The following is a 23,532-nucleotide window of genomic DNA, read 5'->3' on the forward strand; positions in this document are numbered from 1 at the left end:
CCGTAATTACGCTTTGTTTATACAACGAGTCCCTTGGAGGTGGAGACTTTGTGGTGACAAACGCCGATGCCGAGTCACAGCAGAGTGGGTGTGGTTACAGAAAAAAAAAAGATTTAATCTCCAGAAAAATCAAGCACTTTCAGTGGGCTGGGCTTAAGTACATTTTCGAATAAATATTTCAATGAAAAGATAATTTTGTACAAACAGACACATACTGATGATACAATAAAGGTTCAAGATCTATTTAAGACACACTTAAATCAACACATGATTTGCCCTTTAAGTAGTAAAAATACTAAAAATTAAGACATACATTACACATATAAAAAACAAACAAACAAAAAAACATAAAATGAACAATAATTAAAACAGAATCTATCTATAACAACTAAATAAAAAATACAACAATCACCCTTCCTTGTCACAAAGGAGTTAAAATACTTGGATACTGGATTATTTTGATATTTAAAAATGGCTAAAATAAATGATTAATATCCAAAAACTGCCTAATCCAAAATTGTGAGCAATTGAGAGTAATATTTTAGAATACAAGTAACCAATTTACTAAATCCATTCGAACTACACAAATATTTATGTCAACAGTACCACATTTGTCCATGTATGTATCAGAGAACAGCATAAAACCTTATTCGTCATTTCATGGAAAACGTGTAAGAAAGAATATGCAGCGATGCAATACAGATCCGCTGATGGGGTCCCGGGGGAGACCCCTTAAACAGGTCACCAGTAACAGAGACACACAACCTTACACATTACACTATATACTCACCATTCATCATCAATGTCTCAGTGTTTCTTCATCTTCATACAAACCAGCAGATTCACTTCACTGATAATGGCAATCTTGTCCGCGAACTGACAAAGGATTCTATGTCTGTCCGGTCTTTATGGACATCACATCTGTTTTGAACACCCCACTGAAGAAACTCCACACGCTTGCTCTGAATGGCTAAATCTGAACATGGCTGCTGGACTTCCTGCTCAACCGATCACACTCATCAGAGCTGTGTTTTGAGACCATTCCAAGGATCTCCACATGAAGGTAAATGTTGAACAGGAGTCATCACCATCATAAGCATCTAAAAGTCCAGATCATGAAAGAGTCCATCTACCCTGAATATGTGCTTTTGCCCACTTCCTTCTGAGAAGAGACTGTGGAGGATCAAGCAGAACTAGCACCTATGAATCTAGGCTAGAATACACTAGGAGACTCTAGGCTTATTCATCAAAACATAACCCATGAACAGATGCTGGAATCAGGTATCTCTGTCCACTCCCACTTTCTGACACAATACCTAAAATATATGGGTCAATTCAAGCTAAGAAGAGTGGAATCTTTTTTTTATAATGTATTAGAATCATAAATAAAGTAGCATTGACCTTTTTTTGTCTTTTTTTCAGGGAGAACCTGGTAAAACTAAACTTATTATAAAGTAAAAACATTTAAAACTATGTTTTTATTGAAACTAGTAGCCATAAGATGGGTTAACAGTCTTTAGACTGCAAGAAAAATGAAGCCTGAGCTGGTTCCAAACAAACATGTTTACTAGTCTGGTTCTGGAAGTGAGCTTAGACTTCGGGAAGAGGGGCTCAAATGTATGATTCCTCTAATCCATCAGCTACTGTATCTTATATGGATGAATGCAATCAAAATGCTACATGTTTTACCTTTCAGTTGGTTTCTCTGTGTAGAGCCGTATGTGAAAAGCGTCACGCTCTTTCATCTTAAACTCAAGGCTCTGTCAGTCAGTGTGAAAGCTCAAAGCGGATTCACTTCATGACCTCAATTAAAATATTCCCTCATCCACAAGAGGCCTGATTATAGGGTTTCAACCTGCAATTCTGACAGCAGCTACTAAACAGTCATTATTACCAACCAACACAATCATTGTTCTCACTTGCGAAGCGCTAATGCTCCTTATGCCGGCACATGGGTGTCGAGTGTTTTGCGTGTAATAGAAACCATCCCTACCGGAGACCCCCAGGCACACGCTCCTTGTGTTAGGGTCGCAACTTGTGCAAATATATGCGTTCTCAAAATGACAAGAAGCAATAATTAAAACTTTAAAGGCTTCTTTTTTGTCCCATTTTTTTTTCGGTATATATATACCTACCTGAGAGCCTGAGGGTCCTATGCAGCATCTTAGCTGTTTCATGGGGTCTTGTATAACATTCCCGGGATCTGCCGGAGCAATCCACGAAGCTTGGATCTTACAGCCCCCCAGTGTCCCGATCACAACTTGCCCCCGTTGCCCTCTTCAGCTCCTCCTTCATCCCTTGTTATTCCCTAGCTTCTGGTTATCCTGATGCCTGCCTTCTGATGCTTGTTATGGCGCCATGACAGCCTTTTTGACTATCTCCATTGAAGAACCCTGTTGCTTGGTCTTCAGCAAGAACATCTCCCATCATGACACTGGTACCTCCAGTCCATATTTGACACAGGTGTCAAACCTATTCACACATTGCCCCAAAAAAGTTTAGAACTCATGTTTGCAGTGCAAACTAATTTTTCATTTACCAAACTGTCTTTAACAAGGAGTATCAAATTCCTATCAACCTTATTTTTTTTTTACTATTATTAGAAGTCTCTGTATAACTATTTACATCCATATTATCTGTTCCTTGTCCTTGTCCATCTTTATACCTCATCATAAACATCTCAACATAAAAAAATGTTCTTTTATTTAAAGACATCTTTTGGGCCAAATTTGGCCCGCTGGACTATGAGTTTGACAAATTTGCAGTAGACAATGCTAGCTAACTGGTTGTCTGCTAGCTAAACATTTATTTTTCACCCTCATAAACAAGTTAGCCGAGCCGCTAAAACCAACAAGAGCATCGATTAGTTCACAAATCTTAAAAAAAAAAAGGCTTGATGACATGAGGAACTAAGGTTTGTATTAAAGGTTATGACTGTGTTGTTGCCTCAGCAAAGAAATGTGGCTACAAAAATAATTAATTTTATGTATTAGGCGAAAAGAAGGGTAGAAACTGTGTCAATTTCAGCCAGGAAATTAATATTACGACATGTTTAATTTTGACCTCAGTACACAGAAGTGAAGTCTTTATTTCAGTGGAATTATTCACTTTATATAAAAAGCCTTAAGAGATGCCCATAGTGTAACCTGCGATGGTCGCGATGATATCCTGTCTGAAAAGAGGAGAACAATCTTTCACACATGCTGAGCAAAAACATGTAGGGCTTTATTCAGCTTCACATTCTTGTCTGGCCGAGAGAGCCTGTGTGTGTGTGTGTGAGTGTGTAATGTGTATGTTCATGCATGCATGTGTAAAATCCCTCAGCAATGTGCTTCTCACTAGACTTGCTTGAGCTTTGTTGATTTGTTTGAATATAAACATATGTGTAGCTTAGCCAGGATTTTAAAGATGAGGGCTTCGACCTTTCAATGTCGAACAAAGGACAGATTACTATGTGAGATATGGTGACGTTTGACTTACAGTGTCTATAAGAACAGAATTCTAAAGTTCATCGAATCATATATTATATTGTAAACAAGTATGTATCAGAAGTATTTATTGAATGGTGAAGTAAATTTTAAAAGCAGGAAGAAATTCTGTTTATTTTTTCACTTTATCAATGTTTAATGAAACCATTAACATTTTAGAATATCATAAATTGATCAGGTTTCCCCACTGTCTTAATAATTATAATTTAAAAAAGATGGTCTTGAGTGTGGTGCCACATTTGGAGAATAATGAATGAAAAGTATGTTATTGAAGGGATTCAACTTTATTCAAATAAATATATGGTTTAAGGTTGTCACATTTTTCCCAGAAAAGCAAGATGTAAAAGGAAAAAGTATTCTTTAAAGAAGTAAAATGTGAATAAGGGCCAGAAGGAATGAGAATTATACTGAACTTGTTTGATCCCCACACGTATGAATATTTTTTTCTAGAGCCGGGGTCCCACACTTGTGGCTAACGGGCCATTTGCGGCCAGGGAGATGATATTCTGCGGCCCCTCTACTGGATGTCTGAAGTCTTTTAGTTCAGGCTGAGCAAAGCACTCTTTTATAATGTCAGATGGTTAAGGAATTTATATTGTAGTATATCGTTTTAACTGTGTATTGTTTTTGATTGTTATATCGCTTTGTGACCCTGGTCTAGAAAGGTACTTTAGAAATAACTAGTATAAAAATACTCACCTACTTACTTTCATCAAATGTTATCATTGTTATAGATTAAGATATATAGTTAAGATTGAACATGTTTAAAAAGATGTACTAAAGATGTCCATATTTATGGAGAAACTACACACACACAAATAAAGATTCCACATCCTGTGGCTCAGTTGCAACAATATTTACCTCTGGTGGCCCCCCAGCCCCTGACATGTTGAGTTCGAGACCCCTGGTCTAAAGAGTTTGTGACAACACCTGCATTTTCATTTTTAAAGGTCCATACAATTATATCAAATGTGTATTGGTGTAGAACATTTTACAAAGTTGTGTGAACGTATAAACTTCTTTTAAAAGTACCACACAAATCATATCCCATCGAGCTGACGTTGTTGCAGAGAAGGATGTGTCTTTGGTGAGTGACCATGAACCAAAACCTAGTCATGCAGCAGCTGTGTGACGGTAACCACCCAGTCCAATCTCACTGTCATCTTTTGGTGCGTGGCCACGCCCAGACAACTGCTGCTTTTGTCTGCATGTGTACACACTAAACACACGTAATGAAGAGGAGAAAGAAAGAGTGGGGGAGGAGAACAAGGTCAAAGTAAGTTTTCACTGTAGGTCACCTTCATTCTACTCACTTTGGAATCAACTAGAGTTTGATTAACTTAAAATATCTCATGTTAAGTTCAATTTTAGGATCCATAAAATAATGACGTTTGAGTGGTTAATGGGTTAATGGGTGGTGCTTAGAACGGTTCCTGTTGTGTTAAAGGCATTGAATGAAGCTGAACATATAAAGTACAAAATGTTTGTGTGATGTAAACAAACTTTGACACAATATAATTTTCGGTCGCCTTCATCCCAACTTTGCCTGTCAAACACTCCTGCAATCCACCAGGATGGATCGACAGCTTTATGAAATTGGATCAGACATATTTGTCATGACGCCTGCACCTCCGATAAGTGGTAGAAGATGGATGGATGGAGGGATGGAAACACATTTTGCGGAAATCGATTTATTATAAATGACAAGTATTATACAGCAAGTCTAGTGAATCCTCAGTCACAGCTGCGACATTTTCAGCTTCACCTCGTCCAACTGATATATATAGATACGTTCACGAGAACCCAGGGAGTGTCCGCCTACATTCATTTTCAGTTCATTTATTTCAAAGGACAATGTGTAGTTACATTAAAAAGATGGTTGCACCAGATTTAGCAAAATGCTACTTTCCATCTGTAGTCCTCAACAAAGATGCAGACAGTTTACATAGTACATCACATACATATAACACATACAAATACATACAAAAACACAGTACATTGTCCCCTCCTTGGCTCTGGACATCATAGTTATCACCTGGTCTCACCAGCTCACCTTATTGATCCCTGAGGGAAAACTCCTATAGGCAAGTATTATTCTAATTGCTCCTGTTACCGTAAAGGCTTGGCTTCATTACAAAAGATCACCACCTTTTTTTCCATCAATCTTGCTTCTTACTAAAAAAAAAAGAATAAAAATCCTTTTTTTTCTTTGTCCCACTATACCAAAATAAAGCACAATATATTCAATAACTATTTAAGATTTAAACTTGGTCATAAGAAACTGCTGATACAAGAATGTCTGACTATAAAACAGTGGTACAAAAAATGTCAAATTATGAAAGACTAACTTCTTTATTTAGACTTTAGAAATCTATATTTGAGTAAATCAGAAAGAAATGGATATTTATACATCAGCCTGTTCCCGGAAATAAAATATTTAAAAATGGATTACAATGTCAATGGGCCTGCCTGCCTTTAATTTAGTGTCTGACCTGATAACTTGACACGTCACTGGTTGTAGAGCATTACGCCCACTGTATTTTTGCTTTCCCTGCATCAGGAGTTTTTGCTTCTTCCTCCTTTTGTTCTACTATTCAGATGGTGACTGTTCCCATCCCCCCCTATGCTGACTCCTTTTAAATCTCACTTGTTCTCTTTATACTATGTGGATACAGACAATCTTTGGCCTCACCTCTGTGTTCTTGAACCAAGATAGAGACCTTTATGTTATTTACTAAACTCATTTACTTGCTAATTTCTTCCCCTACTTTTTTATTTTGTGGCCCTGTAATGTTAATCGTGAAGCATCAGTTTATCTTTCCTATTTTAATAGATGCAATAATTCCATTCTTACCTTACGCCAGGAAAGTCTATATGTTGGTAAAATGGCCCAAAAATCTGAATGTGTGCTTATGATATTTTTAGGAAGTGATAATAATGGGACAAAGAAGACATGAATGCATTTTGTTGTACTGGAGTTCAACCTATAGATTCAGGTAGATATGATTCGTCATTCCAAATACTTATATATAATCACTAAAGTAAATTGTCTTTCATGCGAATGTTGTTATGTATGTTTTTTTGTGGACATTGCTAGTCCAGTACAAACATATCATTCCTTAAAGTAGCATTAACATCTCTGGACACAACAATTCTTCCTAATGGAATGTTTATGAAAAAAAAGTGTATTCGTTAAACCTTATTCGATGTACATCACACATTTCCTTAATAGATTAATCGTATCTTTTGTTTGTTTTTTTCCAGGCAAGTGCTCCACTGATCCTGCAGTAGAGGAATGTTGTCCGACCCAACATGAAGGTCGTGCAATAAGGAGGAAGTGGCGGTCCGGGTCTGGTTCAAAGTTCAAAACACTCATGGCTCACTAATTAACACGTTTAATCTGCTCTCCGTAACCCGCATGAAGATAGCGGCGCTGCTGCTCGAGACTCAACCACTTTACTACATGATTCATTTAATCTGCTTCCATCTGAAGATCAGTGACATCACACATGGTGTTCAGGATAGATGTTAGTACAGAAAGACAAGAAGGACGTTTGTGCCTAAAAACTAATTTTGATGTAACAAAACAATTAGTGTCATTACAACTATATTCTTTATGATGTCATTATGTCACTCTATACAAGTATGATGTGACATCACTTGATAGAGTGACAGGTTGAATCATACTGTATGTGCTGCTGCTAAAGAAAGTAAAATGACATTGCAACGCTTTCTAAATCATTTGATTTCACTTTACAGGAACGTCCATACCTTTGAGAAACTCTCGCAATACTACAATGTGAGTGAGTGTATTAATACTCTGAAAAATCCTGGATTACTTTACGATTATATTTATGACAATTAGACATTTACAATCTTCAAACTGAAACTTCACTAGATAGGATGGAAGTAGCTGGAGTCATCCCCCTCAATGAAGATTAAACAAGATCGTAGTTTTTATTGACTAGTCTCACTTCCACTCCAATTCTATTTTAAGATATCCAATAAGCTACTTAGCAACAATCAACAGCAGCAGTTCTTTATGGCATTAATAAGGTAAATGGAGGATGTAACTTTAACAAAGGACAACAAAAAGTATGCAATGATTTTTTCTTGAAAACAAAAAACATTGGACATAATTATTCCTAACATTCTGATCTCATAAAGGTAAGTAATAAGGAAAAAAACAATACTTTATGTACGCAAAAGTTGGCATTTACACAATCAAAGGGATATACAGTAGTTGTGGAGTACCACAAGGCTCATTATCTGTAACAATATTTTTGGATTATATATGAAACATAGTTGACAGAAGAAAAAAACCTTTTGCAGATAATTAAACTTTTGTAATCTATAGAGACAATCTCATTATAGTGGGGATACTGAAAATGAAACGCAGAAAATAGAAACTGAATGGCCATAAACAGACTCTAAACCGAAAATATAAATAAATGCAAATACAAGGAGATTAAAACAGTGCTTACAACTACACAGGAAAAGGCGTCACTGGCAACTATTATTATAATAACACAAGGCCACTGTTGCTCATACGTAGAATTTATACCAACCATACGTGTACTTAAACAACTCTGAGGCAGATAATAGCAGTGAATGTAGAAATGTAAAAAGAGTTCATCTTTACCAAAGTTTCAAAACTAGATATTTGACACAAAAAACTTCAGGAATACAAGAAAAATACTTGACACTTAAAGAACACCAACCAGAACGACAGAAAGAAAGAGAAGAATAACTGGAAGTAGCTAAATAATCTGCTCAAGAAGAAAGAAGGAAACGAGGTAGAACGTTATACACTTTGTCAACTGATGACCTGAGATTGAAATAAACTCACTTAAAGCTTCTGTCAGTCACACGCTTAACAAATCCCAGAGGTCAATGATTGACTAAGAAACATTATGGAAAGTTTAAATGTTCTTCCACAGAGGTTAATGTGTCTCCACGGGTGGGAGTTGGGATCAACCTGGTTCATATTCCAATTCATATTTGGCTCAAAGTATCAAAGATGTGAACAGAAAGACTCATTTGAGCTGAAGAGTGAAGACTTGATACAGTTGGGCTCACCTCGGACTCTATCTCTCAGTCATTCATCCATAGGAGTTACCATCAGTGGGAGGTGGGAGTGTGTATGTTCCTCGAACTGGGATCCAATATGGATGGCGGTGCAGGGTCTGTTAGGTACAATATCTGTGTTTACAGTATAATCCAAACGGCAGCTCACTGTACCCACAGTTTTTTAGTGTCATTCGATAGATACTGGGAAATACCCCTTTGTTACAATTCAATAGTTTAACTTTAACTCTCTGAAAGGTGGTTTGTTATAAGCTTTTTTTTTTAATCTGTAAATAAAAATAACAAACATACTAAAGAGCTAAGGGTAAAGAGAGAGTGAAGGATGATTTAAGAAAACATATTTTACTGTATTGCTAAAAACCTCTTCCCGCCACTATATGAACTACTGAAAGCGATGTACGTAAATGAAATTGATCAGGAAGTTGATGGTCAATCACACCAGCTCTTCATCTCTGAAGCTAGGAGCGCCATAACAGTGAGGTGCCATCCTCAACCACTGGACAAGAAAAAGGAGGCATTTGAGCGACGACGTCTGTCTGGAAGAACAGAACCTGCTGAATATTTTTTTCCTGACATTACTTTTACAAGTAATGTGTCCATAGACTCTGGAGGCATGGCTTCATGCCACAGGGAGGTTGAACATTTGAATTTGACTTGGGTAAATGTTTAAAATGTTTGACCATTCTCATCACAATGCAATATGTCCATGAATATACTTTTTAATTTTTTATTTCCTGGATATGTTGTGAACTAGAGGTTACCAACAGACATTGTGACATCACTATGTTACAAAGTCCGGCTCTGGAACTGCTGTAAAAATGTCAAGTTCTGTGCAAAACGAAACCCCCCGGAAAATCCTCTTGAATCAGCAGGATGGACCACCTTCAGTAGCTCTTCCTGTAACAAGACCCACACCAGTATGATTGAGTTCTATCTCCTCCAATCGAAACCTTTAATTACTGACTAGCTTGCGTGTGTCCTTATGTCGATGATAAGCTAAAGGAGGTGAATGTTTTTAAGTGTTACCCAATCCTCACTCCGCAGGATATGATGTCATGACACAGTGTCCGTTTGGAACTAGATAGGCTATCTTATGTTTCATTCAGCTCCTTCACCATCTGCATATTTTAACTTTGTAACGTGCACTGCTGCAGAAATGATTGTGTGCACGCTTCCAGATCTCATTCATCCGCTGTTTTCTCTGATATTATAGAGCGATAGTACTCCACCGGACGCAATGTTTCTCTTTTTTCCCACACATTAGGTTGCAGTTGAGCCGATGCAGTTTAGGAAATTTTTATCCTTTTCACCCCGAGGTTCTGGGCCACCCCGACACCGTGTTGTAACTTTGGTTACAAATTAATCTCACTCGATTTTAGACGCTTCATAGCCTAGCTCAAAGTTTAGTACTCACGCCTTGCAATAATTCATCCTATGGTTAATATTTGAAGAAAATAGGTAACCCACAAATAGACTCAGGCCATTTGAAGGTAGAACGTTTGCATCCAGACACCGTTGTAGTCTTTTGAGTCAAATAGCATTTGAACAATCGCTGTTAAGAATGAGAGCGTTTTTGTTACGTTACATCCATATTTTGTTTAATCTTGCATCCCTTATCACTACTGATCTGAAATTTGGAAACTATTTTTTTCTAACTATAAAAAAGGGGACTGTGAAGTGTTTGACTACAGCAAAGTTCAAACTGATCAATAATGAAAACCAGGTTAAAAAATGGTGGTTGGAATCCACGGCTGTAGAGGAATCACTTGTCATCAGCTCGTGTTGTGACGACAACAGCCTCGTCGTTATGGATCACAACTCACCGGCGCAGACTCTCAACAAAGTCTGTTTTTTCAGAAGACCATCCACCAACTTGCCCTTCACTTGTTCCCGCCCACATGTGTGTCCCTTCACCTTTTCTTTCGTTAATCTGGCATGAAGTCAATAAGTGTTACTTAACACTGTCAGAGAAATTCCACAGATATTAGTGCAGGCTGGAGCTACGAGGATCCTTCAGGATTACAGATTTCAAAAACGCTTTATGAGGTTAAAAACCACATATCTCAACACATTTGAATGTCATGTTGTCTATATCAACATAGAATAGAAAGCCTTTAATCTGGAATGTTGTTGGACGGTAGAATGCCTGGTATCATTATGATGTTAAATGTTTATCGTTTCATTCCATGTGGAAATTTGAACTTTCACATTTTATTTTGATATGTGTTCTGAAAACAGTAGAACTGCTTTAGGAACAGAACGTTTTTTTAATTTTTATTTCAGTAGGTTGGTAAAAAAGAAGGACTGGGTGTGTTTTCCATCTTAGTAGCCGCTTACTGGCCCATATGAATAAGTTTATATATAAGTGTATCTGTTGTGTCTGTTCCACAAAAAACTTCAGGTCAGAAAAGACCTCTAATGATCAACTAATGTATTGATTTAAGCGTGTCTTAAATCTTAAATAGATGTTGGACCCCTTATGTACTCTTCAGTATGTGTCTGTTTGTAAAAAACTCTCCTTTAATTTATATATATTTACATTAGAAATTGTGCATTATTCCCGCCCACTGAAAACACTGTTTTTCAAGAGATTAAATCTTGTTTACCATAACCACATCCACTCTGCATCAATCAATGAAGTCTCCACCTCCAAGGGGCTTTTTGTATAAACAAAGCGAGGCGTGAGGAGGAGTGAAGCCATTATTACATCACATTGGACTCCGGTCTCATAACCTCTCGTTCACTGAGATTTCAGATGGTGGAGAACTTTATAAATAAATTACTTTAAAACACTGTCATGATGAGAGACTTACTGCATGCTGGAGAGGAAGACTTCAACACTTGAAACATAGTAAGTAGTTAAGTAGTTAATTGCCCTTTAAATAACCTCCTCATGAGATGAGTAACACACGTTTAAATATGCAGAATATCACCAGCTCTATGGATCACTCTTGTTGAAAGCCTGCATATACTGTATACACATTCATTAAGAAAGTTCAGAAATGTTTATCTCTTGTTATAAAGTTGGCAGGTATTACTTTATATAGAGTTTATATGAAACTTCAGGTCAATCAGTCGAAGGTCATTATCTAATTAAAAGAGAAAAGCAATCTTCTCTAGATGAATTATAATTCTAGTCACCTCTGAGCTGTTAAAACATACAATTTAAAGTACTTCTCAATTAACCAGAATCATTATTTCATTTGCGTATGAATGTCAATTATATTTTTAATATTCAAATATCAGTTTGATCTTAGGAACCACAAATCTAAAATGTATGCTTATGAAAAGTGTTGTCATGTGGATAGAATCCCTTCATGATCATTTTTTCCGATGAGAAAGCTTTTTTTTTTTTTTTTTTCCTGAGCGCTTTACTCCTTCCTTGCCCTACAGAGGAGTCACCTTGAGTGCTGCAGCACTTCCGGTCTCCTTCAGAGTCCAGCCCCCTCTGCTCGACTCCCGGTGCTACACCTGCACGCTCCTGCGATATGCTGGCTCAGCTCCACGTTGCTCGGAGCCGGTGCCGAGAGGCCGCCCTGACCTCTGGAGGATTGTCATGAGGCACGTGAGGCATGATGTACTAGTGTTCCGCCTCATAGTGCAGTTTTTGCACCGGGATGTGACAGTTTCACTGCAGGCTTCTCTGCCTTCCTAAATATCCAGTGAGCAGTGAACCAGGAAATGAAGACTGCGGCAGGAGAAGTGTCCTCTAAAAGTTTCACCTTCAGCCTCAACTTTCTTAATGCTCTCTATTGTAGTCGTCCATCCTTCTGAACACCTGAAGTAAAAGCAGATAAAGTTAATATCCTTCATTAAAGATGTTATCTGGTATGATTTACACACACTTGACACAAGGGGGGGGGGAGGGGGTTCGCTCACATGCACGGGGAAGATGCAGGAAGATGGGTCAGGTTGCAGCAGAAAGAGACAGTGTCCTGCTGATGTCACTATAATGATGGGAAAGAAGTGTCCCCGCCCTGGTGGCCTTCGGTGTGAGCAAGGATTAAACGATGAGCACACTCTGTCTTCTCGTTCTTCTTCCTCCTGCTGCAGATATGAGTTCACGCAAGTCGTCACACCAAGTCGCTGCATGCTTCTAAATTTAGATCTTTTCTTAGCTGCACTTCATGTCAGTGTGTAACAGAAGAACGGTTTGTTTTGTATCCCACGAGGGTGAAAGGAGAGTGGTTTTTTCGCTGACAGTGGAAATAGAAGCAGGAATTATTTTGAATAAAATATTGTTGGTGAGGATTCTTCTTTATTAAATAACTCAGGAACAAAAAAAGGTGATTGTAGCAGGGAGATAACACCCGAATGACCTTCAATACCACAAGTGCAACAACAGAGACGTTGTTGTAAAGTCTGATTGTGCTAAATGACATCTGTCAGTCTCAAGGTCAAACATGGATGGATGTGAGTGACCTTTAAAGCTTTAATTCTAAACTGGAGGCACACTTTTATGATACTTTTAAAACATTTTTTTAAACAATTTACTGGAGTCAAGAATGGCCGAGAATTACATCCAAATGCAAACTACATTCCTCAAACTTATCTATTGAGTTAAGATAAGATAAAACATTCCTTTATTTGTCCCACAGTGGGTAAATATAGGTTGTTACAGAAGCAACAGCCGAAATAGAAAAATAATAAACATAAATTCATATTAGATTAAACTGATTAGATCATATACACATCCAAAAAAAAAACCTAAACAAAAATAATAGTAATATTAATTTTTGTTCACTATTACAGTATGGCAATATAAGTTCAAATGAAAATGTTTACTGTTTGATATTGGATTAATGATAACCAGTCAGGGCTGGAGGTCTTTGAAAAGAACATGATGATGGAGGGGATGGAGGGTGCAGTAATGGAAGAGGATTTGGTGATGAGTGATGATGATGATGATGATGATAAGTAAGTAAGTAAGTAAGTAATATTTATTTATATAGCGCTTTTCTAGACCAGGGTCACAAAGCGCTTAAACAATCAAAACAATACTCAAAAAAGTACATACTTTTAAGATCAATGTGATGATGATGATGATCACCATCACATCATCATCATCATCATCAAGAAGCAGAAAGCTACGGTTAAAGATCAACTTGAGTGGAAGACCAAGGATACATGCGAGGGCCAGATGAATATTATCTAAGAATGTTTTTCACACGTATATAAGAGTCAATGATAGATTATCTTTGGTTCTTGATTACACTTATTAATACAAAGAATACAATTTAAGTTGGAAAAAAAGTACAAAAAATATATATATATATACAGTATTACACAGTATGTATTAACTATCCAGGATGCACATACTTTTGTTAATGTTTCCTGGACTAAGGCAGCTCTATGAAATAAAGTAAACAAAAAAACACTACATGATATTCAACTATGTATCTGTGTTGTTCAGTGAAATACTTTTTATTAATATTATATATTATCATAGTGTGATAATCTATTTTAAACGACATTCAACTCTGATATCATAAACTCTTTCTTGTCACTTTATTCTCTGCCTCTTTTTTAGAGTTTTTTTTAACTGTTTTAATGGCGAAATATCGTTATCTTGTATTTTAAATGCTAAATAGAGACTCTTGAACTTGAAAGTCGTCTACCATTGCGCGGCGCATGCGCCTAATACAATGACGTCACACATGCGACACAGAGTAGGAGCGCTAAAAGGTAGGAAATCAGGTTGTGACAGGTCAGTCTGTTTTAGTTTGATATTCCGTTGAATAAAACGCGCTATTGTAATCTTAAAGCTATGGATATCCCCATATATGTTATAGAATAGAATAACGTTATGTTGTCAGTCAGTAAAATGTGGGAGAGAACAGGTAGGTTGTTGTTACAGCAGTCAAAGCTGCTTAAGTCTGCAGCAAATGTCAGATATTGTTGTGTTGCTGCTGAATTAAAATGGAAGAAACCGAAAGGATTCGACACTGGCATGAAGGTTTACAACAGCCTGACCAAACGAAAAGAGTCGCTGATTCTTGCGAGGGAAGGAGCTGCTACTTGGTATGTTGTTGTCCGTAGAAATGTATTGCTAAGTTGTGTCTTTGTGTTTAAGTGTCTTTGTGTATTTGTGTGTATTAGGTACAGTTGTGGACCCACCGTCTACGACCACTCCCACCTGGGACACGCGTGGTAACTACACACACACACCTACATACTGTCACTAACATGAATTGTAAACAATTATTTTCTGCTTCAAAGTTCATATGTCAGGTTTGACATCGTGCAGAGAATCCTGACCAGGCTGTTGGGGATCACTGTCATCCACGCCATGGTCATCACCGACATCGACGACAAAATTATCAAAAGAAGTTTGGAGGTGAGACAATTTAAACCTTAAATATTTAAAGCAGAATACATTGGGTTATTTTGATTCAAACCTATAAGAACGTTCACCTCTGTGGGTAAAATACTAGATCATGTTCTTTCATGGAGTGAGTAGCCCTGAAATGCTGATGGAGGAATTTAATAATTAACTTTCGGGATTGAACATTACTCTATGCAACTCCTTTTTTTTATACTGTTTCCATTTTGCATGATTGTCAAAAGTTAACTATGTAATTGAATTAAGCTACAAACAGAAAGCAGTGTGATTCAATCCTCATACCATTTTGAATAAATATGCATTTTTTTGTAAACGTGTCATTTGAAATGCCACCATACATGTGTATTATCAATAGTATAATATCCACCAATTATTTAAAAAAAAACTTTTTAGTCCTATTTCAACTACAGCAACGTTCTAAAAACTTTTTGTTTTTGTCTTTTGCAGGAAAACGTTTCGTCCACCATTTTAGCCAGATTATACGAAGATGAATTTAAACAGGATATGCTGTCATTAAAGGTCTGTTATTGAATCATGAATGCATTATTTATTATTGTCATTGTTGTTGTTCAAATAAAATGTGTCTACATAGGATATTTTCTATAACAAGGATGCACAGATTTCTTTGTACTCTCGTTGAGTCACTACAGAAGGAGACAGAACTTTTTCGTCGGTATAGAAACCTTGAGTAAAACGTGTTTTTTAACAGTAATAACCTATTAAAATTGATTACTTTAGGGATTAAAACAAATTCTACATTGCAAACTATGTGTTTAAAATCAGAAACTTCAATCTCCCTTAACAAACAGAAATTTATTTCAAAGCATACTTTCAGTATTTGCTAGTATTTGGCAATGATAATTTGTACCAATTTTAATAGGAAAAAAACATATATTCTTCTTAACCTACCGATTAAATGTGTAAACCTAATGCTACCTAAAGTGTCTAAATGTTGTGCCTCTACCTTTTATGTAAAGGTTTGATTAAATGAAAATTTTCTGAAGCCTAAAATGTGTAATATAGCTTGCATGACTGTATCTCACTTTCATTTTTCCCCCCTACAAGTTAAAGAAAAGGTTGAAGAACAAGATATTTCTTTCCTATTTCAGGTGATTCCTCCGTCAGTTTATCTGCGAGTGACAGAGAACGTTCCTCAAATCGTCAACTTTATAGAGAAGATCATCAGAAACGGACATGCCTACACGACAAAAGAAGGTTTACATATTTGCTGCACGATAATCGGATCTCATGAGTTGAGGTTTTAACGAGTGTTATGTTTCAGGTGATGTTAACTTTGACGTCCGTACCATCGGCGATCGCTACGGAAAGTTTGTTGAAGCCGTCGAGTCTGAAGGAGAAGCTGGTAGGTAGTAGTTAATATAATGTTTCACTGAGTAATTCATTGGATATTTGGGTTTCATCTTGCTAGCTGGCAGCTCAGGGAAAAAGGATGTGAGGGATTTTGCCCTCTGGAAGGCAGCCAAACCTCAGGAACCTCACTGGGAATCTCCATGGGGGCCTGGACGACCTGGTTGGCACATTGAATGCTCAACTGTCGCAAGGTTCAATCTGCTTTTCTTTATCTATAAACATAATGAGTTTGACACAAGTTTAACCTTCTAAGACGTTCATGTAACTTCCAGTTCTGTGTTCGGGAGTCAGCTGGACATTCACTCTGGAGGCATCGACCTGGCCTTTCCTCACCATGAAAACGAAGTGGCTCAGAGTGAAGCTCATCACCAGTGTGGACAGTGGGCCAACTACTTCATGCACTCAGGTGTTTACTCTCTCTCGCAGCCATGAATCATGAATTACGCATCCATGTTGCAAATCTCTCTGCTTGTGTCTTCAGGACATTTACATGTTAAAGGGAGTGCAGAAAAGATGTCCAAATCTTTAAAAAACTACATTACAATAAAGGTAAACTTGATCTATTCAGTTAAAGTAGTAGTAGTAGTAGTAGTATTAGTAGTAGTAGTAGTAGTAGTAGTAGTAGTAGTAGTAGTAGTAGTAGTAGTAGTAGTAGTAGTAACTCATTTCTTCGGTACAGGATTTCCTGAAGTCTTACTCCGCCGATGAATTCCGGATGTTTTGCCTTTTAACCAAATACAGATCAGGTGAGCTCTTTTTTATTTGACTTTCCAAAACAAACAAACCAATCAGTTCGTAGTATTTATGCAGCAAAATAGTCCTGAAAAGAAACTTGTTAATGCTGACATTATTGTGTACAAGATAGTCTTGTAGCTGTGAAGATCTGTTGGTGTTGTGGCCTCAGTCCTGTCTTGATGTCGCGTTCTTCACTCTGGTCTCTGGACGTAATGGTGTTCTTGACCAGGATCGTTCTCTATATTATTATATGAATTACTAATGTCTACAGCGAGACTGTTGCACGGGACAAAACCAGATTAGCCCGGACGTAAATGTGAATCAGGTGATGTTAATTATCATTTACTATATAATGCAGAGTTGTTGACTATAAAAACTAGACTTAATGTGGTTTAAGAAACCTAAACTATGCCGAAAAGCCACTTTATTTACTATTTTTTATTGAATAAAATTGACTTTTAGTAGACCTCATCTGGACTGGAATGAAGAGTATTGATGTATGCTTTTAATAATAACGTTATCCATTCATAATCACAGTAAATTAGTAGTTAAAGCTGATTTTCCATTTTCCCCATATTTATTTATATTGGGTGAGAGGCTCTTCCAGCCCTTCAGGAAAACTGGGTTCAAACATATTGAAAGTTGGGAAGGAAACTCATTGTCATTGGAAAATAGTATCAACCTATGAACGTAACTCTTACAGACTCCTCAACCAGTGTGATAAGTATGAGTGCAAATTGAAAAACTACTTTATGTTCATTAAAAAAAAAAATCCTACTATCTCAGGTACTCCCATTGAGTAGAGCATTTGTCTGAAATATTACTGTATGCTCAACATTTGCCTCTTATTATATTGTCACCTCTCATTATTATTGGTCAGTAAAACTATAATCTTTTCCATTTTTTTTCCATTTTCACTAGGCTTTGTGCCAAAGTGAATCTCAGATACATAATGTAGAAGGGGAACCTTACTGATTTGTTTTCACTTTCTTTCACCTACTTTTTTGTTTTATCGTCTGTCATTATTATTTTATTCGAAATCAATAGAATAATAATAATAAAGTAGATCAAAAGGTATACCAGCTGCCAATAAAATATAATTTTATTTACATATTTGGAACAGTGTTGGTCTTGACACTCTCTCCACGCTCTTAGTAGTGTTTTGGTCTTGGCAGGAAGTCTCGACCACAAGTAAAACTTTTTTATAAGAAACAGAGAGTTATATAGTTCTTACGTTGCATTCATCCGTTTCCTCTGCTTTTCTAAGGCTGTGTTGCAAAAGTCTTTGCATCTGGTCATATTCTCTTCACAGTGTTCTTGGTCTGAAGAGAAATGTGCTTTTACAACAATCTTCCACTGATCCTTGTGTATTGTGATATCTTGTCTCTGCAGCTATAGACTTCAGCGAGGGCAGCTTGCAGGAAGCTCGCTCCACTCTCAGAACGATCTCCAGCTTTTTCAATGAAGCTGAAGCCTACATGAAGGGCCAGCTTCAGTGCGCGCCTGTGCAGGAAGCTCTTCTTTGGGAGAGGTCGTTCACGCTTCTTCTTTATAACCCTGTGAAATGAGTCAGTGATTCATTTTTAGCATCATGACTTTGCAGGTTAGCTGAGACCAAAGCCAGCGTCCGGGCAGCTCTGACGGACGACTTCGACACTGCCCAGGCCATGAGTGCTGTTCTCGATCTAGCTCATCAGGGATTCTGCCAACTCCAACCTGTCTCAAAGGTTACCATGCCAACACACTATTAACCCTAATCATAACGTACAACCAGTCATGTGTTTATATGGTTGGTGTCCAGACTGAGGGTCAAGCTCGCGTTCCAGCAGTGTTCGGAGCGATGACAGCCTACATAAGAGACGTGCTGGACATGTTTGGAATTACTCCGCAGCACTGGAAGGTACGGGTGATTTTACTGAGCTCGATGAGCTCAAATCTATATTTCTCTAAATACCTTTTAATTAATGACGCATCAAATAATTAGGGGTGTGTATTGGCCATAGCCTAGCGACAAAACGTATCATGATACAGGGGCAACGATACAATATATTCAGATACTGTAGAAACAAGCATATATTTGTAGTTTTGACCGAGTACCTAACTCTAGAGTTCAGAATTTGAAGCTTTTGTTTGTTTTGAAACCAAAATTTGTCAGTATCAGCTTTAAAAGCTGCTGGAGTCTACTGTATCCTCTTGTACTTAGTTGTTGCCAATTGCAGGGATGCAATGACATGATGGCAGCTGGAGGTTTATTTGCAACAAAAAAAAACAAATTCCATATTTGCATGTCAATTTTAAATAAAAAATAAATGTGATTTATTTTATTATTAACATGATTTATTAAAAAATAAACAATAAAATGACTGATAAAATAAATATGATTTTGAATATCAAGGAAATAGTAAATAATTATTGGTATTATGAAAAAAACTAAACATAAGTGTAATGTATTAAGTCCTTTTGTTTTTATGGTCCATGCCGACATAAAACAAGTCGACAAGAATATATTTTAAAAACACTGTTTGCTTTGTTTTAATAACCTTTTAAAATGATAGTAGTTTATTAAACATTATTTTAAATATATAAATATATTTAAATAACACTTTCATGCCTTTTAAAACACTTTTGCATGTCTGTTAAGGTGTTTTTATTTTTAAGATAATTTTTGAATTGGCTTTTTTTCCTCTTAAACATTTTTCAAAATTAATATTTTCAGTCAAAAGGTAATTGTATTATAACCGCCCATATATCGAGGATCTCATCGGAGCATGTTTCTGTGCAGGAACTGGATCACAGCGGCTCAGTGAGTCTTGACGCTGTCCTTGAACAACTGACTGACTTCAGACGTGAGATCCGTGGATTCGCTCTGACCTGCAAGGATAATTCTGGTGTTTCCAAGAAGAACGAACTCTACCCGGAGAGGATTCCACTCCTGAAGGCCTGTGACAAGCTCAGGGATGACTTGGCCAGTCTTGGAGTCCTGATCAAGGTTTGTGGACTATGTTTTGTGTTGAAAAACAACATCAATAGGGGGAATTGAACCGAGGACTCTCCTTTGGTTTCAGGATCGAGGTGCCACTTCTACATGGGAGATGAGCTGGAAAAGACCAAGTCAGGAACAGAAAATCCAGGAAAAGGAGACTTCAAGCTGATATTAAATTTTCCCTCGTGCTGATTTGTTGATTGACCACAATGAGATCAGTGAGTTGTTGATCCGTTTATTCTATGATCAACTTAAAAATAATTTCTTCAACCAATTGATATTTTTTTAATTTAATAAACAAATATACAAAATAATATGGATTATTTTAACACCATCAAGGTGAATCTGTGGCTTTCAGGCGACGATGTGAGCCTCGGGCTGCAGGTTGACGAGGGAGTTACTAGCCTGAGCCAACTCTTTGATGGACACTCTGCCCCTATTTCTGATGAACTGAGCCACAGACTCCAGCTCTTCTGGTGTGATGAAGATGAACTTTCCTCGGTCATCGATCACTCCTGCAGGAAGCATGGAAGAGAAAATTATTAAACATGTGCAACTCAATCCATTTCCTTTTCTTGATAAACCGTCACCTGTGAGGGATCCATCAGCCAGCAGGGTCTGCAGTCTGGAAATGGTATCTTGAGTCCTCATTCCAAAATGAGAGGCCAGATCCTCCATTAGAACCACTTTGTTGCTCTACACCACAAACACAATGATAGATGAGAATCATCAACTTTCCATCTGTTGCTTTCATGAACGGAAAAGTCTCCCACCTGAACGTACTGAATGAACTCCTGGAGGAGGTTGCGTGACTGCGAGTAAAAACAAAGGCATTAGTATTGCTTCGCTCTCATCAAGTCGAAAATATAATGTCAGAACCTGATCCTCAGACAATTGCGCCTCCTCGCCCTGGTCTTCTACCACAAATGAGGCTTTTAATTTCAAGTACTCCTCCTCCTCCTGCTTTTCCTTCTCCTCTTTGGCCCGCTGCTCCGCCTCCTCCTGCAGGAACATGAGCCCTGGTCAACTGCCAGTCACATCCCGCCAGAAACTCAGGAAACATTTGTGACCTCTTGCTGTTCCATCAAGCGCTCTTTTTCCTCCTGCTGCTGTCTTTCTTGATCCCTCAGTGCCTGTGTCCTCTTTCTCTCCTCACGCTCCTCAAGCTCAGTCTGAACACACACAGAAACACGTTAAACTGTACGACCTTTGGGGAGTGCAAGAAGCTGGCCTCGTTTTTACACCATCGGGAAACATAAAAATCACGTCTAATCACCTCTCTCTGGGCTCTCTTGGCCTGCTTTTCTTCCAGCTTTCTTTGCTTCTTGGCTCCCACTTTAGCTGTGGGCTGGAGGTTTGGCTGAACCTCTTCCCCCTCATCATCATCATCATCATTGTCATCGACTTCCTCTACTCTTCGTTCAACTTCTAGAATACAACAGCATGTGTTACAGTAGTTAGTTAGATCAAACTAAGCTATACAAGTAATCCCATTGTAAAAGTGATTTATTCATTCTCATTGTTGACCTGTGTTTATGACTGCAACACTATAAATAATTGCATAAAGATAAAAATGCTTAAACAAAGCTATGTTTACCAGGCGCCACATCTTCTCTTTGTGATCTTCTATTGGCCATCCCATGTGCAAGATTCCTCCTCCTCCGTGGCATTCCAGCTCCTCTCTCTTCAGCCGCCTGCAGAGGGCGTCCAGCTGCCCGGGCCACATCGCTCTGATGCTCAACATCCGCTTGGGAAAGACAACAACAGTGTTATAATGACCCTTGAAAACTGAAGAATCACGACAATACAATGCTTCTCAAACACAAACACAAATAAACCATTCCTCTAATTATTCAAAAAAAATATAGGTCATGGTTAAGGCAGCCACATGTTACTTAGTGTCAAAAGTATAGAAATTGTTTAATCTAAAAGACAGAATTCCATCATCAATGTTTTCGTGTTGCTGCTTTTATTCTCACATGAATAAAATGCACCAGGTTTTAGCATGAAGCAAAAAAAAAGGTTTTGCTGCAGAATAAACATTTAGTTTGTTCAAATAAAACATTACATCACTTACATATAAGTTATTTATTTGTTTCACAGGATGAATCGTTACAACTATGCAATGGATCGTCTTGAATCCACTTCCTTGTTAACTTTAATTTAACTCTCATGCATGTTCTGGAGCTCTGATGTTGATAGATAAGAGTTGGATAGTCACAAGATTGGACTCAGGAGATCTCGATTCACTATCAACTTTGAAAGTATCAAAATTATAGTCAACAAAAAAACATTTCATAACATGTCAACACGAAGATCCGACAGAAACGAGTCCTAACTTGATAGTAACTTGATACTTGAGCAAAATGCACACCGACACAACAACAACGACTGTCGTTACCTACGTTATAACTCATTACTGACATTTAAATCAATCTCTAGCTTAACAATAATTGATCCTTACACTCTGTAATTGACAATAATGCGCATCTAGATCTTATAATAGTAGCTAAGGAAGTAGTTTTAACAGCTGCTAGCTTCGCGGTTAGCTTCTTACCTTCTTGTGTTTTACTCCGCACTTTCACAGCAAATATAATTAAAATGAGGAGTAGAGCAGCGCATATGATGTACAGTTCTATGTCCATGTTTGAATGACGTCAGTTATACAGTAAATTAGTGGGTTTAAGACCCAAAGGGACTCAGAACTGACAGTACACAAAACGCTGCGCCGAAGAGTGCAGGAGGAGCGTCGGCTGGTTGATGACGTCACTACCGCTACACTACAGGGACAAAATACACGAACTGCAGTTTACCTCAGTGCACGGTTTCTGAGAAGACAACAGAGCGTTGTCTCTAAAATGCAACGCAAATGATTTCGTTGTAAAATGCGGTAACCAAGTTAAAAACGGTCGTGTCACTTAGTAATCTGTATGTTACACTGACATTATAGATAATACAAAGTTACATCTGTGCCATGAAAGAAAAAACGACCCCAAGTGTTCCATTCGGCGAATTACAAACTATTAATTCCGTTAAAAAACTATTAAGAACTTCTTCCCAGCAATAAACTGTACAAGCGTTAGTATATTCGACTGTAGTAAGTAAGTAATTTGTATTTATTTAGCGCTTTTCCAGACCAGGGTCACTAAGCGCTTAAACAATCAAAACAATATTCAATAAAGTATATACTTTAAAGGTCAAGACAACACTGAGAACAACACAGTTTTTTTTCTGGACAATACATTAACACTATTGACTCCTTCAAGAAACATCTTAAGACGTTTTTATTTGTTCAGGCTTTTCCTTGATTTTCTGGAACTCCTGTTGTGTTATCAGTTTTTATCTTGATCTTTAAAGTTTATACTCAATTGAATATTGTTTTGATTGTTTAAGCGCTTTGTGACCCTGGTCTGGAAAAGCGCCATAAAAATACACATTTCTTACTTACTTACTCACTATAATCGACTCGTTTTTATTTCTGATCAGTTACCTTTAAATTAATATTTACAAACTAAACTGGACTT

The 23,532-nt window shown here is 37.5% G+C and overlaps 2 protein-coding genes across 2 annotated transcripts; one reads left to right on the forward strand and one right to left on the reverse strand.

Moving 5' to 3' along the window:
• The first annotated feature begins 14,249 nt into the window (after positions 1 to 14,249).
• On the forward strand, positions 14,250 to 20,214 carry cars2 (cysteinyl-tRNA synthetase 2, mitochondrial). The gene is made up of 15 exons (XM_087791425.1): positions 14,250 to 14,597; positions 14,676 to 14,726; positions 14,796 to 14,913; positions 15,367 to 15,438; positions 16,029 to 16,134; positions 16,202 to 16,282; positions 16,349 to 16,481; positions 16,563 to 16,696; positions 16,772 to 16,839; positions 16,970 to 17,036; positions 18,418 to 18,556; positions 18,629 to 18,752; positions 18,827 to 18,925; positions 19,808 to 20,014; positions 20,091 to 20,214. Exons 1-15 carry the CDS (start codon positions 14,383 to 14,385, stop codon positions 20,175 to 20,177), a joined length of 1,701 nt encoding a protein of 566 aa, XP_087647551.1. The 5' UTR covers positions 14,250 to 14,382; the 3' UTR covers positions 20,178 to 20,214.
• Positions 20,215 to 20,227: 13 nt separating this feature from the next.
• ddrgk1 (DDRGK domain containing 1) lies at positions 20,228 to 22,754 on the reverse strand. Its single transcript, XM_087791426.1, has 8 exons — positions 22,566 to 22,754; positions 21,606 to 21,755; positions 21,285 to 21,436; positions 21,079 to 21,180; positions 20,888 to 21,010; positions 20,782 to 20,820; positions 20,599 to 20,704; positions 20,228 to 20,523 (listed from the first exon to the last, which is right to left on the reverse strand). Exons 1-8 carry the CDS (start codon positions 22,651 to 22,653, stop codon positions 20,363 to 20,365), a joined length of 921 nt encoding a protein of 306 aa, XP_087647552.1. The 5' UTR covers positions 22,654 to 22,754; the 3' UTR covers positions 20,228 to 20,362.
• Positions 22,755 to 23,532: the final 778 nt, after the last annotated feature.

The sequence above is a fragment of the Callionymus lyra genome, chromosome 5 (assembly GCF_982586985.1).
Source record: "Callionymus lyra chromosome 5, fCalLyr1.hap1.1, whole genome shotgun sequence".
Lineage (NCBI taxonomy): Eukaryota > Metazoa > Chordata > Actinopteri > Syngnathiformes > Callionymidae > Callionymus > Callionymus lyra.

Excerpts from the sequence above, each read along its gene's own strand:
- cars2 (XM_087791425.1), top strand. The coding sequence starts at position 14,383 with ATGTTGTCAGTCAGTAAAATGTGGGAGAGAACAGGTAGGTTGTTGTTA. Across the intron at positions 14,727-14,795 it reads TCCCACCTGGGACACGCGTG|TTCATATGTCAGGTTTGACA; the intron begins GTAACTACACAC and ends TCTGCTTCAAAG. Across the intron at positions 17,037-18,417 it reads TTTAACCAAATACAGATCAG|CTATAGACTTCAGCGAGGGC; the intron begins GTGAGCTCTTTT and ends TTGTCTCTGCAG.
- ddrgk1 (XM_087791426.1), bottom strand. The coding sequence starts at position 22,653 with ATGGACATAGAACTGTACATCATATGCGCTGCTCTACTCCTCATTTTA. Across the intron at positions 21,011-21,078 it reads GCTTGATGGAACAGCAAGAG|GAGGAGGCGGAGCAGCGGGC; the intron begins GTCACAAATGTT and ends ATGTTCCTGCAG. Across the intron at positions 20,524-20,598 it reads GGCTGATGGATCCCTCACAG|GAGTGATCGATGACCGAGGA; the intron begins GTGACGGTTTAT and ends TGCTTCCTGCAG.